The sequence below is a fragment of the Grampus griseus genome (genome assembly GCF_964374135.1).
Source record: "Grampus griseus genome assembly, chromosome: 1".
NCBI classification, from domain to species: domain Eukaryota; kingdom Metazoa; phylum Chordata; class Mammalia; order Artiodactyla; family Delphinidae; genus Grampus; species Grampus griseus.
Genome location: NC_139017.1, coordinates 88,990,892 through 89,013,053, shown reverse-complemented (window position 1 = coordinate 89,013,053; position 22,162 = coordinate 88,990,892). Strand labels below are relative to the sequence as shown.

Sequence of the window (22,162 nt, the reverse complement as noted above, 5' to 3'; positions counted from 1 at the left end):
TACTGAAATTGAGCTACACAAAGGAACTGGGAATCATCATCAGTCTGTATATTGACTTTCCTTAATTTGACCCATCTGGTTTCAGTATGACAGCTCTCCCAATCTCTGCTGGTCCTGCTCTTTCCAAGTCTAGGCCCCATATGGCTCAATTTTTCCATGTAATATACCTTCTAACTTATGTCTCCTGCTAAGGTAGGGAAAGGTAAGTTGCCTGACTACTTGGAGGATGAGGTAGGTTCCTTGGCATCTGTATCCTTTTCTTCATAAGGATTTTCAGACAGTTCCCCAGATTTAAGCCCCATGCCTCATCCCTGCCTTCGTGACACCCCAAAACATAGATTGTTGAAGATAATCATCTTGAATTCTGTTTTATTTCATGGCCTATGAAAGAGATAAAGTTTACCTTATGGGAGCAACTTGTTTTAAAATGTGGAAATAATAAATACACCATACAGTTGGTGTTATTCACTTTCTTAATGACTTGAGAACCACAGTGTAATTTTTCTCTAAACAGTTTAGTATTTCTAAAATTGAAGATTTCATTTTCTGATCATTTTGTTCCTTAGCAGAAGTCATTTCACATGAAACTGCCTGCTTAGTGTGAAGAAATTGTCCAAGTTGCTCAGAAAAGAAGAAAAAGTAATTATGAAATTATACTATATCTATTTCTTACTGTTTTCAAGGGTCTTCCCTCATCTGAACATCTTGATTTTTTTTTTTTTTATCAGTAGGAACGATACTTTTCTAACTGGTCATATATTCAATAGAATTTTACATATTGGCAAGGGTACATTTTAAAACAAAGGGCTCAAAAACAAATCTCCTGTGCCCTGACTGGTTCCCAGGTACCTGATTGGTTTATTTCATAAAATCCATCACAGACGTAGAGAACAGACATGTAGACATAGGGGGAAGGGGAGGGTGGGATGAATTGGGCAATTAGGTTTGACATAAATACACTACCATGTGTAAAATACATAGCTAGTGGGAACCTGTGGTACAGCTCAGGGAGCTCAGCTTGGTGCTCTGTGATGACCTAGGTGGGTGGGATTGGGGGAGATGGGAGGGAGGTCCAAGAGGGAGGAGATATAGGTATGCATATAGCTGATTCACTTCGTTGTACACCAGAAACTAACACAATATCGTAAAGCAATTATACTCCAATTAAAAAAAAATCCATCTAGTTTGTGGCTTTAGTATTTCTCATTACTTTTGTAACTATTATGCCTACTTACATGAAAAATAGTAAAAGAAACGAGAAGGAAACTATCATCACACTCTCATGATTTCACCAGTCCTTGATGTTTTTCAGTTTGATTATCCATGCTATCAGCTCTATTCTCCAAACTTAATTTGTCAGGATTACAGTCTTTAATTCCACGAAAAGTAAGACCTCAAATTTATCTTAAACCAGGTAAACATGTAGCAAAGATTTCCAGTTCCATTACAGACCTGCTACAATTTCTCCAGCAAGCTCAGTGCTGAAGCCCAGAGAGGGATGTCAGAGAAAGCAGACAATGACCACAGAAGGCAGAAATTGCTGGGGAGGGAGAGCAAGACTGCTGAGGAGAGGATCTGATACTATGGACAATATATTCCTACAGTAACCCGGCATTTTTCATGCTTTGGTTATATAACAGAAAATGATCAGAATTTAAAATATCAAAGAACTCAGGTGTTAGCTACACCTGCAAACTGAACTAGTACTATATACTCTCAGAATATCTCATTTATATACATATCCTGATATCTAGTTTGTATACATATATTTCAATATGAAGAAAGTAAAAATAGATGCAGTCATTTTAAGAGGAGCCAAACTCAAAATTCAGGAAGCAAATATCAATAAGTAAATATGCCCATGTTTTGTACTTTAACAGGTGGTGTGCCAACGTACAGACAGCATAACTTGGAATCCTGGCTGTACCATTTACTAGCTGGTTGGCCTTAACCTTTGTTTCCTCATCTGTAAAAATAATAAAAATAACCTTCCTTATACAGATGTTGGAAAAACAAAACAAAATGTGTAAAATACTAAGTACATACTAAATACCCAGAATATGTTAGTTATTATCATATAATGATTATAACTATTCTAGATTCTGAATAGTTTTTCCAGTTGAGGATATCATTTCCCCTTAAACTCATAATGTCTAAAAAATAATAATCACTATCTACTGCTTCCTTGTTTCTGTTAGTGATACTGCTAACCTCCAAGTGTTATGTGAGCTCCACAGAGACCTAAAACTTTAGACTTGGACACATCTTGCTCCTCCAATATTATATGTTATAAAATGTATTTTTAGGATCTACTGTCCTTTCTGGGTTAAATTTTAGTTTCAGAAAATGGAATCATACCTTTTTTCTCAACTCCATGAAATTTACTCTTCTAAAATACAATATACATATTTGCCCATGTCCCATTCCTCTCTGTGGATGGTATAAACTTTGGATTTACAGCCAAGTACATGTGCTTGTACACACACATGCACCACTCTCTGATAAAGATATGGAAAGGTCAGCAATATATAAATTCATTATGGTGTTTTGTTGCATCTGAAAACAGCTTTAGCCAGGACAAATGGAAATGGAATGTAGTTTACTACTCCCTCATTTAAGGCGTCCTCGAGCTAAGGGTATGGTATTTCAACTCAGCTACATAAACATTTTTAATACTTACCAGGGTTGGCAAGAATAATCTACTGGTTTGGGCACCTAGGATGTAAAAAGGCAAAAATAGATTAAGTTTACTTAAGGGAAGCTTTTAGAAATCAATCATTAATTCAGTTCAGCTGACTCAGCTCTATAAAACCCTAGGTAGCACAGTCCTAGAATTATCCATTGGCAATATTATACAGAGCGAATCATAGTATATGTCAGATAAGTAGAAAATAATTCATTTCACTTTAATTCTTTCATTCATTTTACTGCCACTGTACCTCTAAAGGAAGAGATAACAGGAAAAATATGAATTGGAATCTTTTGGTATTTATTATCAAGGCAGTTTAATCCTATCATAGAAAATTAAAATGAAAATGTTAGGAAAACCAAATAGCACACTGCTTTCCCAATACACGGGGAAAACAGGCAAAATAAACCATATACACCTGATATAGACTCTTATTGTGTATCACAAATTTTAAACTCTGATTTAGAAGTCTACCAACTGGAAAACCATTTATTTATGAAAAAGTCATAGGAAATACTCATTTTTCCCTTTTCTCCTATGGAGTTTTACAAAAGAGAAAAACTTTATTTTCTATGCAAATAAAGAAAGAAAAAGAAAACTTCTAGTTGCTGATTGCAATTAGAAAATGAGCAAAGCCAAAGAAGGCACACCAATATTCATAAAACAACAAATACAATTCATACTGTGTAATTTTCATGAATCACCTGAATCTTTGATGTATACATTCCATGTTATTCCTGGGCCTTTTAATACTGCATGATGAAAAATACTGTTACCCTCACTTGTAACTGAGGTCTGGTTAATGTGAATATATCTCTAGCTATGTCCATTTTCATAATGGGCTGTTAATATTTTGACCTTCCAGGTTAAGAATTATTTGTAAAAAACTATCCTTCTGGTCAGAACATCTCTAAAGTTACTAATCTTTAAATATTTTATCCTATGGATCACATTTTCAATTTCACCACTGTGTAAAATCCTGATACACAGATAACATATTGAAAGTAAATTATACCATTCGACTCCTGCGAATATTTTCTTATACCATTTTGTTTTCGCAAATAGAAATCAATCTTCAATAGTTTCCCTTTTAGTAAAATATACATGACCTCAGAAATCTGATGGGGAAAAAAGTGTTTTCCTCCTTCCCTCTACCTCTCTGTATTCTTCAAATGTATGCTTATTCCTAAACCTATCTCTCTCTTCCTGGAGAACGACAACAAAAAGAAAGAGGACAGAGCAGGTAAAGACCTTCAACATATTTTGACTGGATTTTCTTAGCTGGGAAGGATCCACAAAAGTGAAGAGTGACATAAAATTCTAAAGTAGAACAGAGATTGAGGCTGTTCCATCCGGATGTGTCCTTCTGAAGCTTTTTCTCTCTTTGGTACATTCTGATGCGTGATGAGCCAGGACTGTCTTCTCAGCTGTGATCCCCATCATCAGAGTAGGATCCTGTCCTTTTCCATCTGACATGAGCCCTCCCCATTTCTATCATGTGTACTTTGGGCCCTCGTCTAGAGGAATATCTCATATATAAGGCTATAAACAATTTTGTTCTCATCTTTGACAGTTTTTCCCTAATGCCTTTTTCTGCCTTCATCATAGGCTGTTTACATTGTTAAAACTTCTGCTGTGGATGTAGCGTTTTAAAAAAATTTCATTGGGAATATAGCATACATATAAAATTAAATATAAGATATATGCTTCTTCCCAAGTACATTTTATAAAAGCTAGATGAGACAGAAGTGAACTTTCTGTGTTTGTTAGGCTAGAAATGTCATTATTTCATCCTCATTGAGGAAAGATATATTTCTAATTTTCTTTCAAAACTTTGAGTATATTATTCTTACTGCTTCAAATATTGAAATTTCATTGTATAGAATTCCCATTCAGTTCTTTTTTATAGTTCTTATTTCTCTGCTGAGGTTTCCTGTCCATTCATTATAAACATGCAGTTAACCCTTGAACAAAACGGGTTTGAATTGCATGGGTGCACTTATACGTGGATTTTTTTCAATAGTAAATACTACAATACAACACAATCTGCCTTTGATTGAATCTATGAATGTGAAACCACAGATATGGAGGAACTGTGAATATAGAGGGGCGACTATAAGTTATAGGTGAATTTTCCACTGCTTGGAGGATCAGCACCCTAATCCCTGCATGTTTCAGGGGTCAACTGTATTTTCCTTTATTTATGTCCTTGAGCACAATTATAATAGCTACTTTAAAAATCCTTTCTTGCAAATTCTATCATTTGGGACATCTGAGGGTTGTTATCCTTTAATTGTCTTTTCTTTTGAGTGTGGTTCACGTTTTCCTGTTTTTTTGTATACTGAGTGATTTTAGATGGCCTCTTGGACAATTTGAATGATATGCTGTAGAGGCCCTGGATTCAGTTATGCTCCTACAAAGACTGTGGTTTTTCTTAGAGCAGGCAGTTAACTTGTTTGAACTCCAACTGCAAACTCTGTCTTCCCTGTGGTAAGGGGCAACTGAATACTTCGTTAAGTTCTTTTAGCCTAAGCTGAGCTACTTGAAGTCTGCACCGCTCAGAGACTGAGGCAATGTTTATACACAGAATTTGAGGTTCTCCCTCACTCTTCTTTCCTTTCTAAGATTTGTTATCTCCCTTTCCAGACTGTGTTTGCTTCAAACTCCATATTCTGCCCTTCAAGCCAGTAATACTGTGAGGTTTCTATCTGTATTTCAGCCACCCTGCATGGTGCAGCCCAGTGTTTGTCCTTAAGCTAGCCTTAAAGCCAGGAAACTCACCTAGTATCCTTCTTCTGAATGTCAAGTCCTCTCCTAGCCAGTATGTTCAAATAGTTGTTTTTGTAAAAAATATTTTGTCCAGAGTTTGTAGTTATTTTCTGTGGGAGGCTTGGTCCAATAGGAGCTACTTGACAATGACCAGAAGTGGAAACTCCTATTGTTTCCATTATTGCTGTTGTTAGCTATATGTCTAATCATCAACCCTTTATAGGTAATCTGTATTTTCTCTCAGGTTGGTTTTAATATTTTCTCTTTGTCTTTGATGTTCTGCAGTTTCACTAAAATGTATCTAGGTATTGATTAAGTTTAATATACTCTTCTTGACTATTTAGTTTTATCATAAATTCTGGAAAATTCTCAGCCATCATTTGAACATTGCTTTCCCACAATTATTTATATTCTCTCTCTCAATAGACATATTTGAACTTTATCATTCCATTCTCTTACATTCTCTATCTCTTAATCTTTCTGGACTGTTCACTGAGAAATTTATTCAGATTTTTCTTCCAATTTTCTGCCCAGCTGGGTCTCATACATCATGTAATGTTTCCATTGTTCCTCATTTCAATTGCTATATCTGATTCTTTGTGAAATATGCCCAAACAAGAGTGACTTGTTTTCCTTTTAGACTTTTATTCCCCCTTTTATTTCTTCAACCATATTAAACATACAATTTTGAACTTAGTATCTGATAATTCCACTACCTGTTGTCTTTGTGGGTCTAATTCTGCATTTTATTGTCTCTGCTGACTTTTGCTTAAGGTGGGTTTGTTTCCTCATAAATATAATTATTCCAAATTGTGAATTTATAATCCCTGGGACTTTATCAGTAGAAATCCTTTGAGGCGCCAATCTAGAGAGAATCTGTACTTGCACTGGGAACACAATCAATGTGGCATCATTTTATACTATGTTTCTTTTTAAAAATTTTATTTTATATTGGAGTATTGCTGACTAGCAATGTTGCATTAGTTTTAGGTATACAGCAGAGTGATTCAGTTATACATATACATATACATCATATACATATACAAGTTCTTTCCCCATTTAGGTTATTACAGAATGTTGAGAAGAGTTCCCTATGTTATACAGTAGGTCCATGTTGGTTTTCTGTTTTAAATATAGCAGTGTGTAAATGTCAATTCCAAACTCCCAATCTATGCCTCCCCTGCACCGCTCCCCCTGGTAACCATAAATTCATCCTCTACCTCTGTGAGACTGTTTCTGTTTTGTAAATAAGTTCATTTGTATCATTTTTTTAGATTCCGCATATAAGCGATATCATATAATATTTGTCTTTCTCTGTTTTACTTCACTTAGTATGATAATCTCCAGGTCCATCCATGTTGCTGCAAATGGCATTATTTCATTGTTTTTAATGGCTGAGTAATATTCCATTGTATATATATACCACATCTTCTTTATCCATTCATCTGTCAGTGGACATTTAGGTTGCCTCCATGTCTTGGCTATTGTAAATATTGCAACAATGAATATTGGGGTGCATGTATCCTTTTGAACCATGGTTTTCTCTGGATATGTGCTCAGGAGTGGGATTGCTGGATCATATGGTAGCTCTATTTCTAGCTTTTTAAGGAACCTCCATACTGTTCTCCATAGTGGATGTACCAATTTACATTCCCACCAAGAGTGTAGGAGGGTTCCCTTTTCTCCACACCCCTTCCAGCATTTATTGTTTGTAGACTTTTTGGTGATGGCCATTCTGACTGGTGTGAGGTGATGTCTCATTGTAGTTTTGATTTGCATTTCTCTAATAATTACTGATGTTGAGCATCTTTGGATGTACCTCTTGGCCATCTGTGTATCTTCTTTGGAGAAATGTCTATTTAGGTCTTCTGCCCGTTTTTTGATTGGGTGGTTTGTTTTTTTTTTCTTTTTATTGAGCTGCATAAAGTGTTTATTTTGGAGACTAATCCCTTATTGGTTGCATCATTTGCAAATATTTTCTCCCATTCTGTGGGTTGTCTTTTTGTTTTGCTTATGGTTTCCTTTGATGTGCAGAAGATTTTGAGTTTAACTAGGTCACATTTGTTTATTTTTGTTTTTATTTCTATTACTCTAAAAGATGGATTGAAAAAGATATTGCTGCAATTTATGTCAAAGAGTGTTCTGCCTGTATTTTCCTCTAAGAGTTTTATACTATACAGTATTACATTTAGGTCTTTGATCCATTTTGAGTTTATTTTTGTAAATGGCATTAAAGAATGTTCTAATTTCATTTTTTTACATGTAGCTGTCCAGTTATCCCAGCACCATTTATTGAAGAGACTGTCTTTTCTCCACTCTATGGTCTTACCTCCTTTGTCATAGACTAATTGACAATAGGAATGTGGGTTTACTTCTGGGCTTTCTATACTATTCCATTGATCTATATTTCTGTTTTTGTGCTAGTACCATACTCTTTTGATGACTGTAGCTTTATAGTATAGCCTGAAGTTAGGGAGCCTGATTCTTCCAGCTCCGTTTTTCTTCTCAAGATTGCTTTGGCTATTTGGGGTCTTTTGTATCTCCATACAAATTAAAAAAAATTTTGTTCTAGGTCTGTGAAAAATGCCATTGGTAATTTGATAGGGATTGCACTGAATCTGTAGATTGCCTTGGGTAGTATAGTCATTTTGACAATATTGATTCTTCCAATCCAAGAACATGGTATGTCTCTCCATCTGTTTGTGTCATCTTTGATTTCTTTCATCAGTGTCTTATAGTTTTCAGAGTACACGTCTTTTGCCTCCTTAGGTAGGTTTATTCCTAGGTATTTTATTATTTTTGATGCGATGGTAAATGGCATTGTTTCTTTAATTTCTTTTTCTGATCTTTTGTTGTTAGTGTATAGAAATGCAACAGATTTCTGTGTATTAATTTTGTATCCTGCAACTTTACTGAATTCATTGATGAGTTCTAGTAGTTCTCTGGTAGCACCTTTAGGATTTTTGACGTATAGTATGATGCCATCTGCAAACGGTGACAGTTTTACTTCTTCCTTTCCAATTTGGATTCATTTTATTTTATTTTTCCTCTCTCATTGCTGTGGCTAGGATTGCCAAAACTATGTTGAATAAAAGTGGCAAGAGTGGATATTCTTGTCTTGTTCCTTATCTTAGAGGGAATGCTTTCAGCTTTTCCTCATTGAGTAATGATGCTAGCTGTCACATATGGCCTTTATTACATAGAAGGCATCCACACTGGTCCTTTCATATTTTCTATTTCCTCGTGGTTCAGTCTTGGGAGATTGTAGCTTTCTAAGGATTTGTCCATTTCTTCTAGATTATCCATTTTATTGGCATATAGTTGCTTATAGTAGTCTCTCATGATGCTTTGTATTTCTGTGGTGTCAGTTGTAACTTCTTTTTCATTTGTAATTTTATTGATCTGAGCCCCTTCCCTTTTTTTCTTGATGAGTCTTGCTAAAGGTTTATCTATTTTGTTTAACTTTCCACAGAATCAGCTTATAGCTTCATTGATCTTTACTATTGTTTTTTATCTCCATTGCATTTATTTCTGCTCTGATCTTTAGGATTTCTTTCCTTCTATGAACTTTGGGTTTTGTTTGTTCTTCTCTCTCTAGTTGCTGTAGGTGTAAGCTTAGTGTGTTTATTTGAGATTTTTCTTGTTTCCTGAGGTAAGACTGTATTGCTATAAACTTTCCTCTTAGAACTGCTTTTGCTGTGTCCCATAGGTTTTGGATCATTGTGCTTTCATTTTTATCTGTCTCTTGGTATTTTTTGATTTCCTCTCTGATTTCTTCAGTGATCCATTGGTTGTTTAGTAGCATATTGTTTAGCTTCCACGTGTTCATGGTTTCTTACAGTTTTTTTCCTTGTAGTTGATTTCTAATCTCATAGTGTTGTGGTTGGAAAAGATGCTTGATGTGATTTCAATTTTCTTAAATTTACTGAGGCTCACTTTGTGGCCCAGCAGGTGATCAATCCTGGAGAATGTTCCATGTGCACTTGAGAAGAATGTGTATTCTGCTGCTTTTGGATGGAATGCTCTTTAATATCAATTAAGTCCATCTGGTCTAATGTGTCATTTAAGACCTGTGTTTCCTTATTGATTTTCTGTCTGAATGATCTGTCCACTGTCGAAAGTGGGGTGTTAAAGTCCTCCCCTATTATTGTGTTACTGTTGATTTCTCCTTTTATAGCTATTAATATTTGCCTCATATATTTGGGTATATATATATATTTATAATTGTTATATCTTCTTCTTGGATTGATCCTTGCTCATTATGTAGTGTCCTTCTTTGTCTCTTGTAATAGTCTTTATTTTAAAGTTTATTTTGTTTTATATGATTATTGCTACTCCAGCTTTCTTTTGATTTCCATTTTCATGAAATACCTTTTTCAGTCCCCTTACTTTCAGTCTGTATGTGTCCCCTAGATCTGAAATGGTTCTATTGTAGACAGCATATATATGGATCTTGTTTCTGTATCCATTCAGCCAGTCTGTGTCTTTTGTTTGCAACATTTAATTCATTTATGTTTAAGGTAATTATTGATATGTATGTTCTACTATGTTTCTAGCTTAGTATTATTTAGGTCACAAAGCTAGTATGAATTCCAACCCCCCATGTGGGTGGTTTTTGGATCTAAAGTTAAGAATTCTTAGGGGAGAGAGACTTTTTTTTCTGTTCCCCACCAAGATCCAAGACAAAGATAGGCATATCTTCTCCTGTGGGATAGTTTTCTTCTTGTTCACCCACTGAGCGCTCTGCGATTCACAGAGAGACACCCAAGTTTGCACTGTGCTTTAGCTCTAGGCTTTCTCTCCAGTAACCATATTGCCAGAAATGAAATTGTCTCCTGTGTTTTTCCTCCTTCTGCTTAGCTTCATTCACCTAACTTAACCTACAACCAACAAATGAATCTATAATTTCATTAAATAAAGCAGTAAAAATTTAATAGCTATTTATTAATTTTAAGCTATAAAAACAATCATATTTATTTGGTAGTCCTACCCACAATTATGTGTTCCTCTACAACTCTTCATTAGCTAAAATTGTAAGCACATTTCTTTCTTTTTCTAGTAACTAACCAGATCACAAAATATCATTCAGTATTATCCTATAAGCTGATTTAATTACTATCTGCCATTGTTAATTACCTACATTTAGTTAGGAACTTTTGTTTGCTTTTTCACTTCTTTGTTCATTCATACAACAAAAATTTATTAAATACCTACTATGTGCCATACTATTCCTAAAATAAAACTTCAAATGCTCATTCTATGCTATATTCAAGGAGCTGTGAAAAGAAAACAGTACATGGTACATGAAATGCTTAATAGTTTTTTTTTTTATTGGAGTATAATTGCTTTACAGTGTTGTTAATTTTTGCTGTACAATGAAGTGAATCAGCTATATGTATACATATATCCCCTCACTTTTGGGCCTCCCTCCCCTACCCCCCCCATCCCACCCATCTAGGTCATCACAGAACACCAAGCTGAGCTCCCTGTGCTAGGTTCCCAAAATCTTAATGTATGTGCCTACATATAAATATCAGTTCTTTAAGCATAGGAAGCCTTAATCTTATTCATATAAATGACAGAAAACTAGCTGAAGAATCATTTTTGCTTATCTAATTAAATGAGAGTGGTATGAAATTTCAATAATTGTTTTCAAGATTACAACATAACCTGAACAATATGTGGCATTAGATCATAGAACCAACAGAAATAGCAAGAGCTTTTTTTCTTTTTGATTCCCTTTGCTTTTGAAATTAATTAAGCTTGAATGAGTGGAGTAAATTATTCTTCAGACTACATCTGAGGTTAAGGATGGCAGACATTCCCATTTATAATATTAAAAAGAATGTTCAGTTTAGAAAACTGGGAAAGACTGAAATAAGGCAAGCAGAATAGTTTAAGAAGGTTTTTTTCCCCACAAACCAATAACTCCATTGTATTAGTAAAATAATTTCCTTTAATTAGAGTTAAGAACTTGAAAAGTGTCACAGAAAAATCTACCCCAAACACCAAATTACGATGATAAAATAACATCACCCTAAACAGAAATTTATAAATTTCATAAAGCATCAGAGAGTATATTTTATGTTATATTCATCCATAATAATATTTGAGTAAATATTCATTCTTCTTGTATCTGCCTAACGTGTTTGATGTTTTCAGAAAATGTCATTACGACACTAAATAAGCAGTTATGACAAACTAAAGCACAGAAAAATATATTAAGAGATTTGACTGAAGAATCTGCGGACATTCATGCTTTCTAGCAGGCTTTCAAACACACTAGTTGAAGTGCAATCTCTCTGTAACCCAAAGTGACTGGAAATATATTAGACCATACCATTCTTACCTCAGAGGGAAAAGGGAAGTTTGTACAATACATCTGATCAGTAGCTTTAGTTTATTCCTTCTAAAACCTTATAAAAATGTTAATTTTGTAAATTATACTAAGTAAAATTTTCCTGTTGCATGTATTCCCTTAACATTGTTTTTTTTTGCGGTAGCGGGCCTCTCACTGTTGTGGCCTCTCCTGTTGCAGAGCACAGGCTCTGGACGCGCAGGCTCAGCGGCCATGGCTCACGGACCCAGCTGCTCCGTGGCATGTGGGATCTTCCTGGACCGGGGCACGAACCCGTGTCCCCTGCATCGGCAGGCGGACTCTCAACCACTGCACCACCAGGGAAGCCCCTTCCCTTAACATTTAAAAATATTTCCTGACAATGGAATCATCATAATCTTGGAATATGTTATTAATAAGAAAATATTAATAGAATTAATGAGGGGCCAGACCAGTATCCTTTGTACTTTCTTGACAATTCATTATAGCATCAAAAAACAAAGTAGAAAGAAATAAAATACTCACACATGGGCAAGGCTTGACAGCATCACTCGGAAAAAATCCAACCTCTCCAGATGTTAAATTTCTACCCTAAATTAGAAAAAAAGATGCCAGTTTTGAGAACAAATTTACTATAATGATGATCCCATAGCAGTAGATGCATAATGTTGTCAGTTGGGATCCTCAGAATTACTTCCACATTGTATCCAGTCCTAAGCATTAACTGACTATGGCTCAGGAAGGGAAGCATAAGCAGAAAGGTTTTAAAATTGTTAAACTTTACATATGGCTTCATATCACAATTATAAAATAAGAATTCAAGTTTGACTTTCCAATCTACCATTCAATTTTGTTAACTTCACACCCCTCAATTCTATAATAGAGATAATAGCATACTATATCTTTCAAATTTATATTCATAAATACAAGTAGATCACATTGGTTTTGTGTAAGCTCATAATTAATTAGGATATTGGTATCCCTAACAGAACTCATGAGAATGTTCCTCCAACAGGATGAGACATTTCAAGACATGTGGAAATGGAAAACAGAACATAATATGACATTTTAGATGATTTTCAAATTTAGGAGAAAGAAACAGGATACTGATTAAGGGAAAGGGACAGTTAAGATGTTGGAAGAAAGGATTACGACTCAAAACGCCATTGTAAATGAGAAAAGAGGGAAGAAATTAACAATAAGAAATGAATTTATTCTTGGAGACCTTTGGTCAAATTCCTCTTTAAAACAATCTCATGACACAATTGTTTCCCTTTTCTAGAAAGACAAACTGTATTCAAAACATACTGCAACAGGGCTTCCCTGGTGGCGCAGTGGTTGAGAGTCCGCCTGCCGATGCAGGGCACACGGGTTCGTGCCCTGGTCCGGGAAGATCCCACATGCCGCGGAGCGGCTGGGCCCATGAGCCATGGCCCCTGAGCCTGCGCGTCCGGAGCCTGTGCTCCGCGACGGGAGAGGCCACGACAGTCAGAGGCCCGCGTACCGCAAAAACAAAACAAAACATATGGCAACAATAAGCACATGTAATTAAAAAGTTCTTGTGAGATTATTTCTCCTTGTCCAGATATTGGGCTTGTTTTTATTTGCCATTTAACCATTGCTTGCTTCTCAGTAGCTCAGATGAATAAGTTGCATTATAATTGAATGCTACATGCTCTATTATTTTTGACAAAGAGAGTAACAAAAAACGATCAGAAAACATCTCCCTCTTGAAGTAGTATCGCTTTGTTCCCACAGATCTTGGCTATGAGTTTGTGGAGGAAATTTTAAAAAGTGGGAATCTAGAATTCAAGACAATGATGAGGAGGAAGACGAGGAGAAAAGGGAAGATGGGGGAGGGGAGAGTGGGAGAGAGAGAAGGTAAGTGGAGCAGAAAAGGGGGAAGAGTCAGAGGTATGGGGAAAAGGAGGGAAAAAAGAGAAGAGGAAAGGGTGGGGTTAGGATAGAAGGAGATCAATTACGTAACCAAGCAAGGAGAAGATAATAATTTTGGCCAGGTTCTCAAACCACATTGCACTTGCATATTAGGGAAAAGGTAAGTGAACAAGAGGGGTATTCATTCATTTAGTCAACAAATACAGTATCTCATGTTTGGTTAGACACTGAGAAAAATGCAAAAATTCATAAAACAGTTCTTGTTTTCCCCTGTATTTTCAGAAGATATGTATACACCTAATTATAATACAAAATAGAAAGGGCTAAATACTGAAAGAGGTACAGGAGATGCTATGGAAATTCAAAAGCTAAACTGAGTATTGGGGGTTTGCCAAAAAGCTACATGGAAGAGGGGGCACATGAATGTAAAATGTGCAGGGTTTAAACAAATAGAGATGGAAATGGAGAACATTCTGAAAACAAAATACATCAAGAGAAAGGCATGGGGCTAGGAAATTACAGGATGTGCATGGGAAATGCAAATCGTTCCCTTTAAATGGAGTCTAATAATGAGTAACACTTATTGTACCCCTAACTGTATGCTAGACACTGCCCTGAGTGTTTCATTTAATCCTTATAATAATCCTTTGTCGTAGGTCCAACTACTATCCCATTTTAAAGGTGAGAAAAATGAGACATAGAGGAGTTAAGTGATTTGACCATGATCACAGAGCCAGTAAGTGACAGAACCAGAATTCAAATTCAATTGTTCTAACTTCAGAGTTTTGCACTGCTTCTCGCTACAGTGTAAGACTCATAAAAGGGCACAGTAGAAAGAAAGCTAAAAGGTACTAAGGAACCAGTTTGACAGTGATATCTGAATTTATCATTGGCCATGGGGTTTCAATAAAGGGGTTATATTATATTTTAGAAGAACTAACCTGGCATCAGTATGCAAGCTGGCTTATAGATGGGCATGACTTTATAGGTGAGAATAACATTAAAGAAATGGTGTCATAGAAAGGGAAGGAGGTCTGGAGGAAGGGAAACAGGTGCTAGAGACATCATTTAACTACAGTGTTTGGGACCTGCCTATGGATTAGATATGGGAAGAGAAGACTATGGGAGTTAAAGATTGGGGGAAAAGTCAAGGATGGAGGTGATCCATCCAGATAACACAGATTTAGATGGCAGTCATATAGAGGGGAACCTTGAAGTCACAGGAGCAATAACGTTGTGGAAGGAAATGTAGACAGAAGAAAACAATACTTAGAGAAATTAGTCTAATTAGAAGGCAGGAAGGAACCACCAGGAGGGAGGAGAATCAGACACTAGAGTGTGATGGCAGCACAGTAACTATAAGGTTGGAAGGAAATGTTCCTTTCATTCAACTGTATTTACTGAGTGCTTTTTGGTGCTTTATTTTAAGCATGACACTGAGATACAAGTAAGTATAATATCTGGGGACTATATGACTAGCTAGACCCTTTTATAAATATAAATGCACCACGATGCTACCTGAGTAGAAAATATAAGGGTGTGCAGGTGGGAACCATGTACTGACCAAGGCTCATAAGTGAAAAAAAGGGTGATTGTTTTAAAGTAAAATAAGACCTCTGAGAGTACACCAAAGGAGGTAAGTCTGTTTTTCAGGGGAAAGGCCTAAGCAAGAGCTTTACAATGGTTTTTTAAAACCTATATTTGAAGATGTATCAACAAATTGGAAAACTTTGGCAATTATAAGAACGGTGAACTGTCAATTCCTATCCTTCATCAGAAAAAGAACAAAAGGTCTTACTCTATTGAATGCAGAGTTCGGGAAAAGCAGTGATATTCTGTGACAGTGCATTTAACACTATTGGAGAACTCCCAGGAGAAGGAATTTTTCTCACTAAGCAGACTACTAACAAACATCATTCTGAATTTTTTCCTTAATGAAATGTCCTAGCAGTGCAGGCTACATTTCCTTAATGGTCACAGGCATCCCTCAGATGACAAAGAGGTGAGAAAGAATTTAACATAACAGACAGATAGATGAATAAGGTCACATTTCCTCACTAATTTCTATGAGATGTCAGTTTCAGCTATGGGAAATAATATGTGCTATACTTAATGATTTTCCACTTATAAGGCAGTAGCCATCCTACAACATTTGGAAGATTAAAAAACAAAGTAGTGTGTAGGTGGGGTGTCTTTGGTTCCCTGGTGTTTGTGTGTGTGCTGTGCATTGATCACTCATTAATACTAATGGGCGGAGCAGCTATCAATCTCCTACGCATGGATGGAACTGCAGACTGTAGCTATGAAATCAACCATTTTCAAAGGCAATGACTTTGTACACTTTATGTGATCTATTTATGAAATTTTTACTAACCTTGATAAGAGACATGTAGCTGAATTTCCTTTTTCTTTACTTTTCCTGTGTGGGCATTTTATTCCGGGTCAGATAATCAACTTGTCATTCCTTTTATGCCTATTACAAATGCCAGAGATAGGGAGTCTTCTTTTCGTTATCCTCCTGTCTGATGTTTGTTTTTGTGAGTCCCTTAACATCTTCAAGGTCAACTTGAAAACATTTACAGTTATGTGTCATCTGATGTACCATACAGTGCTATCATCTTCATATGCATTTAGTCTACAGGGCATTCTCTACGTTATGTGATGGGACTTTTGTAAATCTAACAGTATAGTTTGGGTCATTATGAAAATATTCTCTTTGGAAAGTACCTGAGAGAATAGGTTATGGGCTGTATATGGTAAGAAAAGATGCACCTTTATAGCTTTCATTAAATATTGCAGACATAAAACAATATTAAATTATAATTCATAAAATAATCCCTTTTTTCCTGAAAAGCAAGTTGCTTCCTGTATAAAAATGAATCAAACAGAAAATTGACAACTGTCTCTGAAATTCCTGAATGTCACAAATATAAATGCATATTCAGACATTTATTCCTAACTGACCTTTGGTTATAACGATTTTTCATTTTTCTTCAGTAGGAAACTACAGGGACTCATAATGAATTAAAACTACTTAGAAATGCTGGTAGAAATGATATTTACAATCTACCTATATGGAGAAAAGCATTAATGTATGCTAGAATGGCAGAGCTAAAACTGCATTTTTAAACTCATAAACAAGGATGGCTGAAAATGATAGAAAATATCCTCCAAAAATCTTAATCGTAAATTGCTTGGCTCCTAACTTTGTACAAAGGAGAAAAAATTGCTTTAAGAAAAATACAGAGTGTCTTTTCCCTGTGGCTCATTTATCCCCTTAATACCACCTGCACTGGAGCTTTAATGCACTCCTGGAATAGCACTGAACAATTTGAAACAGATGTGGAAAGCTGAATGTGAAAGGGACAGATTAATGGTTATTTATGAAAGATGGGAAGTTCTCCCAAGTTACAATGCCCTAAACACTTTCAATGTATGCATGATGGTGCCGTGGAGATTACTAAGCGATTTATCACACATGGGTAAGGGCCAGAGCAACTGTCACTCTGGCCAGTCACTCTCTCACTGTCAGAAATACACAGTCTGCCATGGGGGGCGGCGGAGGGGAGATGTACAGGGTGGCCATGAATTATGGGAATACAGGTGAATATACAAATTAATTGACTGAATGGATGGATAGCTTTTAGCAAGCACTACTTTGGGAATTATTCTGACCGGCTTCTTTTTTTTTTATTCTTCACTTTTTGTGAGTACGTGAAATGGAACCAAAGGGCCAGAAAAGGAGAGAAGACCACGACAAAGAACCTGTCTGAAATTGGCCTTTGGTAAGGAATGATCTCTGATGATAGTTGCAGCCACACTGTAACCAGTGTCATCAGTTAGATATACATCAGTGTTAGTTGTTGGAAAACAGAAAAAGGCAGTATCAGACAGCAGGGATGTGGCATCAGAAGAGCTCATTCTCTTCCCAGCTCTGCTATAAAAATCTGTGCAACTGCAGGCAAGCCTCAATGATAAGGAAGAGGATAAGATCTGCCACACAGACCTCACCAGGGTGTTACAAGGATCAAAGAATTAACATATGTGAAAGCACTTGGTAAATGCCAAAAAATCCCTATTCTTTGTTTTTTCCTCCAATATTGCTTTTTGATTTATCTCAATTTTTTTTACTCCTAAATTTTCATTTTTTTTGGTTGGCCTATTCACATGTCATTAAAATAGAAATACCTGGTTCTGCGTATAATCCCACCATCTTTCTTATTTATATTTATGCAAGTTTGCTAAGCCACAAGTAACAGGCTCTCATATGTTTCACCTGAATAGGAATTAATTGCATTGCAGACAGTCCATTTCTTTATCTCAATGCTTTCTTGCTAGTACACACATTTTTTTCATTGTTAATTGCTTCTTGTATGTTGAGTAAGGTAAGAAACACATTTTTCTACACGTGAACACCATGAAAATTTGCCAGACATAATTGCATATGGTTATACTGAATGGTCCTAACAGTGAATTCCAAAATATTCATGCACACACACAAAGGAACAAAACCATAAACCATGTGCTTTTACCATTTCTCAGTCAAAGGAGAACAGGGTCTTTAACTTTTGTCCAACGTAAAAACAGTAAACACAAGGTTTTTCAGAAGGCTGTATGAAACTCACATTCCTGGTATAGTTCATCTGTAGGTAAGTGGCTGTCATAAGCTTAGAATTCTGAATAACTCTAAAAAAACTTGCATCTTGATCTAGGATCTTTGAAATTAAATTTATCTTCACTTTGTAAAGGTTTATAATTGCATCGAGTCATCAAAATATGTGACAAAGGCCTTTTATATTTGATGGTTTTTCCAATGCACACAAAATAGTTTATGTTTACTATATATGAAATTTTGGCAGACAAAAGTGTCAAAAACTACAAAAGAAAAGAATTGTGAAATGTACGCTAAGAAAAACCCACTAAAAAGCCATAAGCTGTATTTCTACACTTATTAGATGTGAGATGAATATAAAAGCAGAATGAGACTTGAGACTGCAGTATATTTTTCTTGCTATCCAAAAAATGTATTCTGTGAGGTTCTTGGATTTCTCCAGCAGGGAAGGGAACTCTATAGTTATGGGCGTCTTGAGGCTTTTTCTCCAGATTCTCACTGGCTAAGACACTATACTACACACAGTGCAATCTTGAATCAAAATCTTATAACTGATGAAAGAAAAATCAGCAAGCAAAAAACCAATCTGCATGTAGGTAAGCCAAATCCTAAGTGGTTACTCAGTACAAAATCTGGAAAGAAAAACACAGTTCTACCACATCTTGGAAGAAATCCTATTTGGGGAGAGGCCACATAGTCCCCAAAATAAATCAGGATTACCAAAGGTCCAAAATATAGATATTTGTTTTTCTACTCCTAACAGACAATTGATGAATGTTTTCCTATCCTTGGTGATTTTAATTTTAAGTAATCACAAAGGAAGTATTCTGAGTAATAGCACCTTACAGAGTATATGCTCATGGCAGCATTAGGCATTTTTAAAGAAATTACTCTTCTACTAAGGACAGAATTAGTATTTTAATGAAAAGTGTATTGGCTTCTTTATTTACACTATGCTAGGTACCAGGAGATTAGAAATGAATAACATGGCTACTATCTTCAAGGATCCCATTCAGATCATGTCTTAACTAGCTTTTGATTTGGTTATTTCCATAGAGTTTTATAGAATTTTGGATCAGAAATAAAACTTTTGTGGTAATATTGATAATTTGATAGGTATAGAGAATCAGGAACCCAGTATTCTCTTCCTGGCTTTCAGATCTTCAGTAAGTCATTTAATCATTCTTGGCTTCAATATTCTCACCTGTAAAATGACAGACTTTGAACCATGAATTTCTGAGGTCTCTTTTACTACTAAAGTTCTTTGTTTATATGATCATGTTTCCCAAGTCCCTACAGTTCTCTGGTCAGTTACTGTTACTAAGAAATATCTGAGCTACAGACTCTTAATTACAGATACTACGTGTCAGTAATTTAATCTGGTTGTACTTATAGAAGAGAACAACATTTCAGGTCCTTAATGACTTTCATTCTAACTCAGTGTGAAGTCTTCCGTTTTCCAGGGTACACAGGATTGACTTGTTAGGAATGACATTCCTTCATTCATTCTTTAGGAATTCACATTACCATGAATAATTAAAATTCAATATATGTTATAATCTGATAAATTACTTGGCCCAAAGCCTTAAGGGTATGCACACGTGCACACTCTATTGAAACCCTTCACAGTATCAAATCAATTGCAGATTGATGGCCCATGGAAGGTATTCTGTGCTTGACACAAACTTGTAGTAATTATGACAGAACATAGCTTATATGGTGGTAAAATAATAGAAGAAAAAGGACCAGAACAGATTTCCTCAGAACTTTTTCCTTAATAATGTTACTCTCTGTTTGGAAAAGAAGAGGTAATACTCTGCTGTTGGAACTTCTACTTAGACAGCAGAGACTTCATCTAGTCATATTATAACCTACATTTTGCCCTGTCCCAAATGTAGGTTATAATGGGAAACACGGGAAAAGTACCAGTAAGAACTGTTAATCAAAAATGCCTGTCTTGCGAGTTAACAATTAGGACCTCACCCACTTTGTCAGGAGGTTTGCCAATTCCCACAATACAGTCTGTACACTTGGAAACATTCCTGCAAACTCAGTTTATGATCTATTCAATCAAAGCCAGTTGGCAGTTACCCAGGGAAAATGATTCTTATAGGCCTTTACTAATGTCTATTATCTTCCATAATCATCTCTCCCGGGCCTCTCTTGTTCTATTACAGCCACATTCTGCCTTTATCTACTTTCCTGTAATTAGGGACCCTGATTTAGCTCAATATTTTGAGGTAAACACCTGTAAAATTAAGATCTCATAATTACAGGACATACTTATACCAAATCAGCCTCTACTCTTTTCACACAGCTTCTAATCTTCTAATGCACAATTTCAATTCTGCCTTGGTTTCTCCTAGGTTTACACAAGGGATGCGCAAGTGGTGAGAGGCAGTGTAGAAGCCAAGCCAAGATCACCTGAGGAACACCTTGAACCTGCTCCAGTACTGCCTAAAAAGGTATCGCTGTCATGATAAAAACCAAGTTTCAGATTTCACAAAGAAGCGCCCTGGAGTAGGAATCTCACCTAGGAAAAACGGTTCCCAGAGATGTTTACTCTCTGGTTTGTAACGCCAAAGCAATGAGTCTTTTGGTATCAGGAATCAAGTTTTCTTAACAAAAGAGATACGATTCTTTCAGAAATATTTCTTTTGTGTTCTGTTTGCCTCTGATGATGATGCAGTCTGACACTCGAATTTTAGATCAGGAGAAAAAAATGCATAGTTTTAGAAAATTCTATTGTAGCTAATATTCTTGTGTGGTCTAGAAGGAATCAGAAAAGTCTCCTCCTTATTTAGGGCAAAGGAAAAGAATGCTTTGAAGTGACTTGACTACGAAAGTAGCAGGCAGAGATGTTGTTGGGAGGAAAGATCCACTAATTCCCCTCCACTTACCTCCCTTCTTTGGACATCAGAGGGTGTCTGGGTCAGGTCCTGTGTTATAGGACAGATGGCTTAAGCACAAAAGGTCAACAGTTCCCACAAGTAAGCACACCGTTCCCTAAGCAAAGTTTCTTTTCTGTAAACCCCTGTCCCTCTGTTTCCTTCCCACTCTCCTTGAGGTATCTAAGGCCTTCCTGGTCCAAACCTGCTGTGAAGAAAGGGCTCATGATTTTATCCTGTTTATGTCAACTATGTCCTTCAGAATTTATCATTTGTGATTTTATGTCTAATTATGAAGTAAAAAGTTTAATATCTAACTAAAGAAATTTCAAGAATTGGGTATCAGAATTGGGTGAGCAGAGTGGTCTTCTATGAGCCTGTGTATATTAGCAGGACTCTTCATATTAAATGTGGGGAAGATGAAATTTTAAGCTTTTTAGAAACCAAACTGATACTCATTTTCCCACTTCTGAAAAATGAAGCTCTTTCAAAATCATTAACAATGATATTTCAAATCAAAATCTTTCAAAATCATTAACAATTACACCAAAATATACTTTTTCTCCTTTTCAATTTTCTTTCAAGTTTACTTCCTATTTCCTATGATTTTTACAACACCAACATGCTTGTGAGTCATTTAAATATTAAAATCCCCATTTTATAGATAAAGAACTTGAGGACACAAGGTTAAAAAGCTCTAAGACTATTCTGAGAGAACAAAGATAAATTTAAATCTGACAAGATGAATGAATACTTTTATGGTTTTTCAAATAACAGCATAAAGTGTAATTTGAGTTAATAAACAATGAATTTGAAAACTTGTAAATAACATATGTGTTATGGAAATAGGAGCTCTAACCAGTTATTCATTTTAAACCCATGGACTGAATGCCTCTTTTATTCTAGGCATTAGAGATGAAGATGTGAAAGCCATGGTTCTTACCTTTCTGGAGTGCTCTAACTGGACAGGG

At 35.8% G+C, this 22,162-nt stretch overlaps 1 protein-coding gene across 2 annotated transcripts in view; it reads right to left on the bottom strand.

The window, feature by feature from the left end:
• VAV3 (vav guanine nucleotide exchange factor 3) overlaps positions 1–22,162 on the bottom strand; it is a gene marked incomplete at its 5' end in the record, with an annotated part of 388,846 nt that overhangs the window by 38,007 nt on the left and 328,677 nt on the right. For both annotated transcript variants that reach the window (XM_082646938.1, XM_082646939.1), the window contains 2 exons: positions 2,681–2,715; positions 12,321–12,386. In XM_082646938.1, the coding sequence (XP_082503064.1) occupies positions 2,681–2,715; positions 12,321–12,386 (101 nt within the window). The remainder of the gene's footprint in view (positions 1–2,680; positions 2,716–12,320; positions 12,387–22,162) is intronic.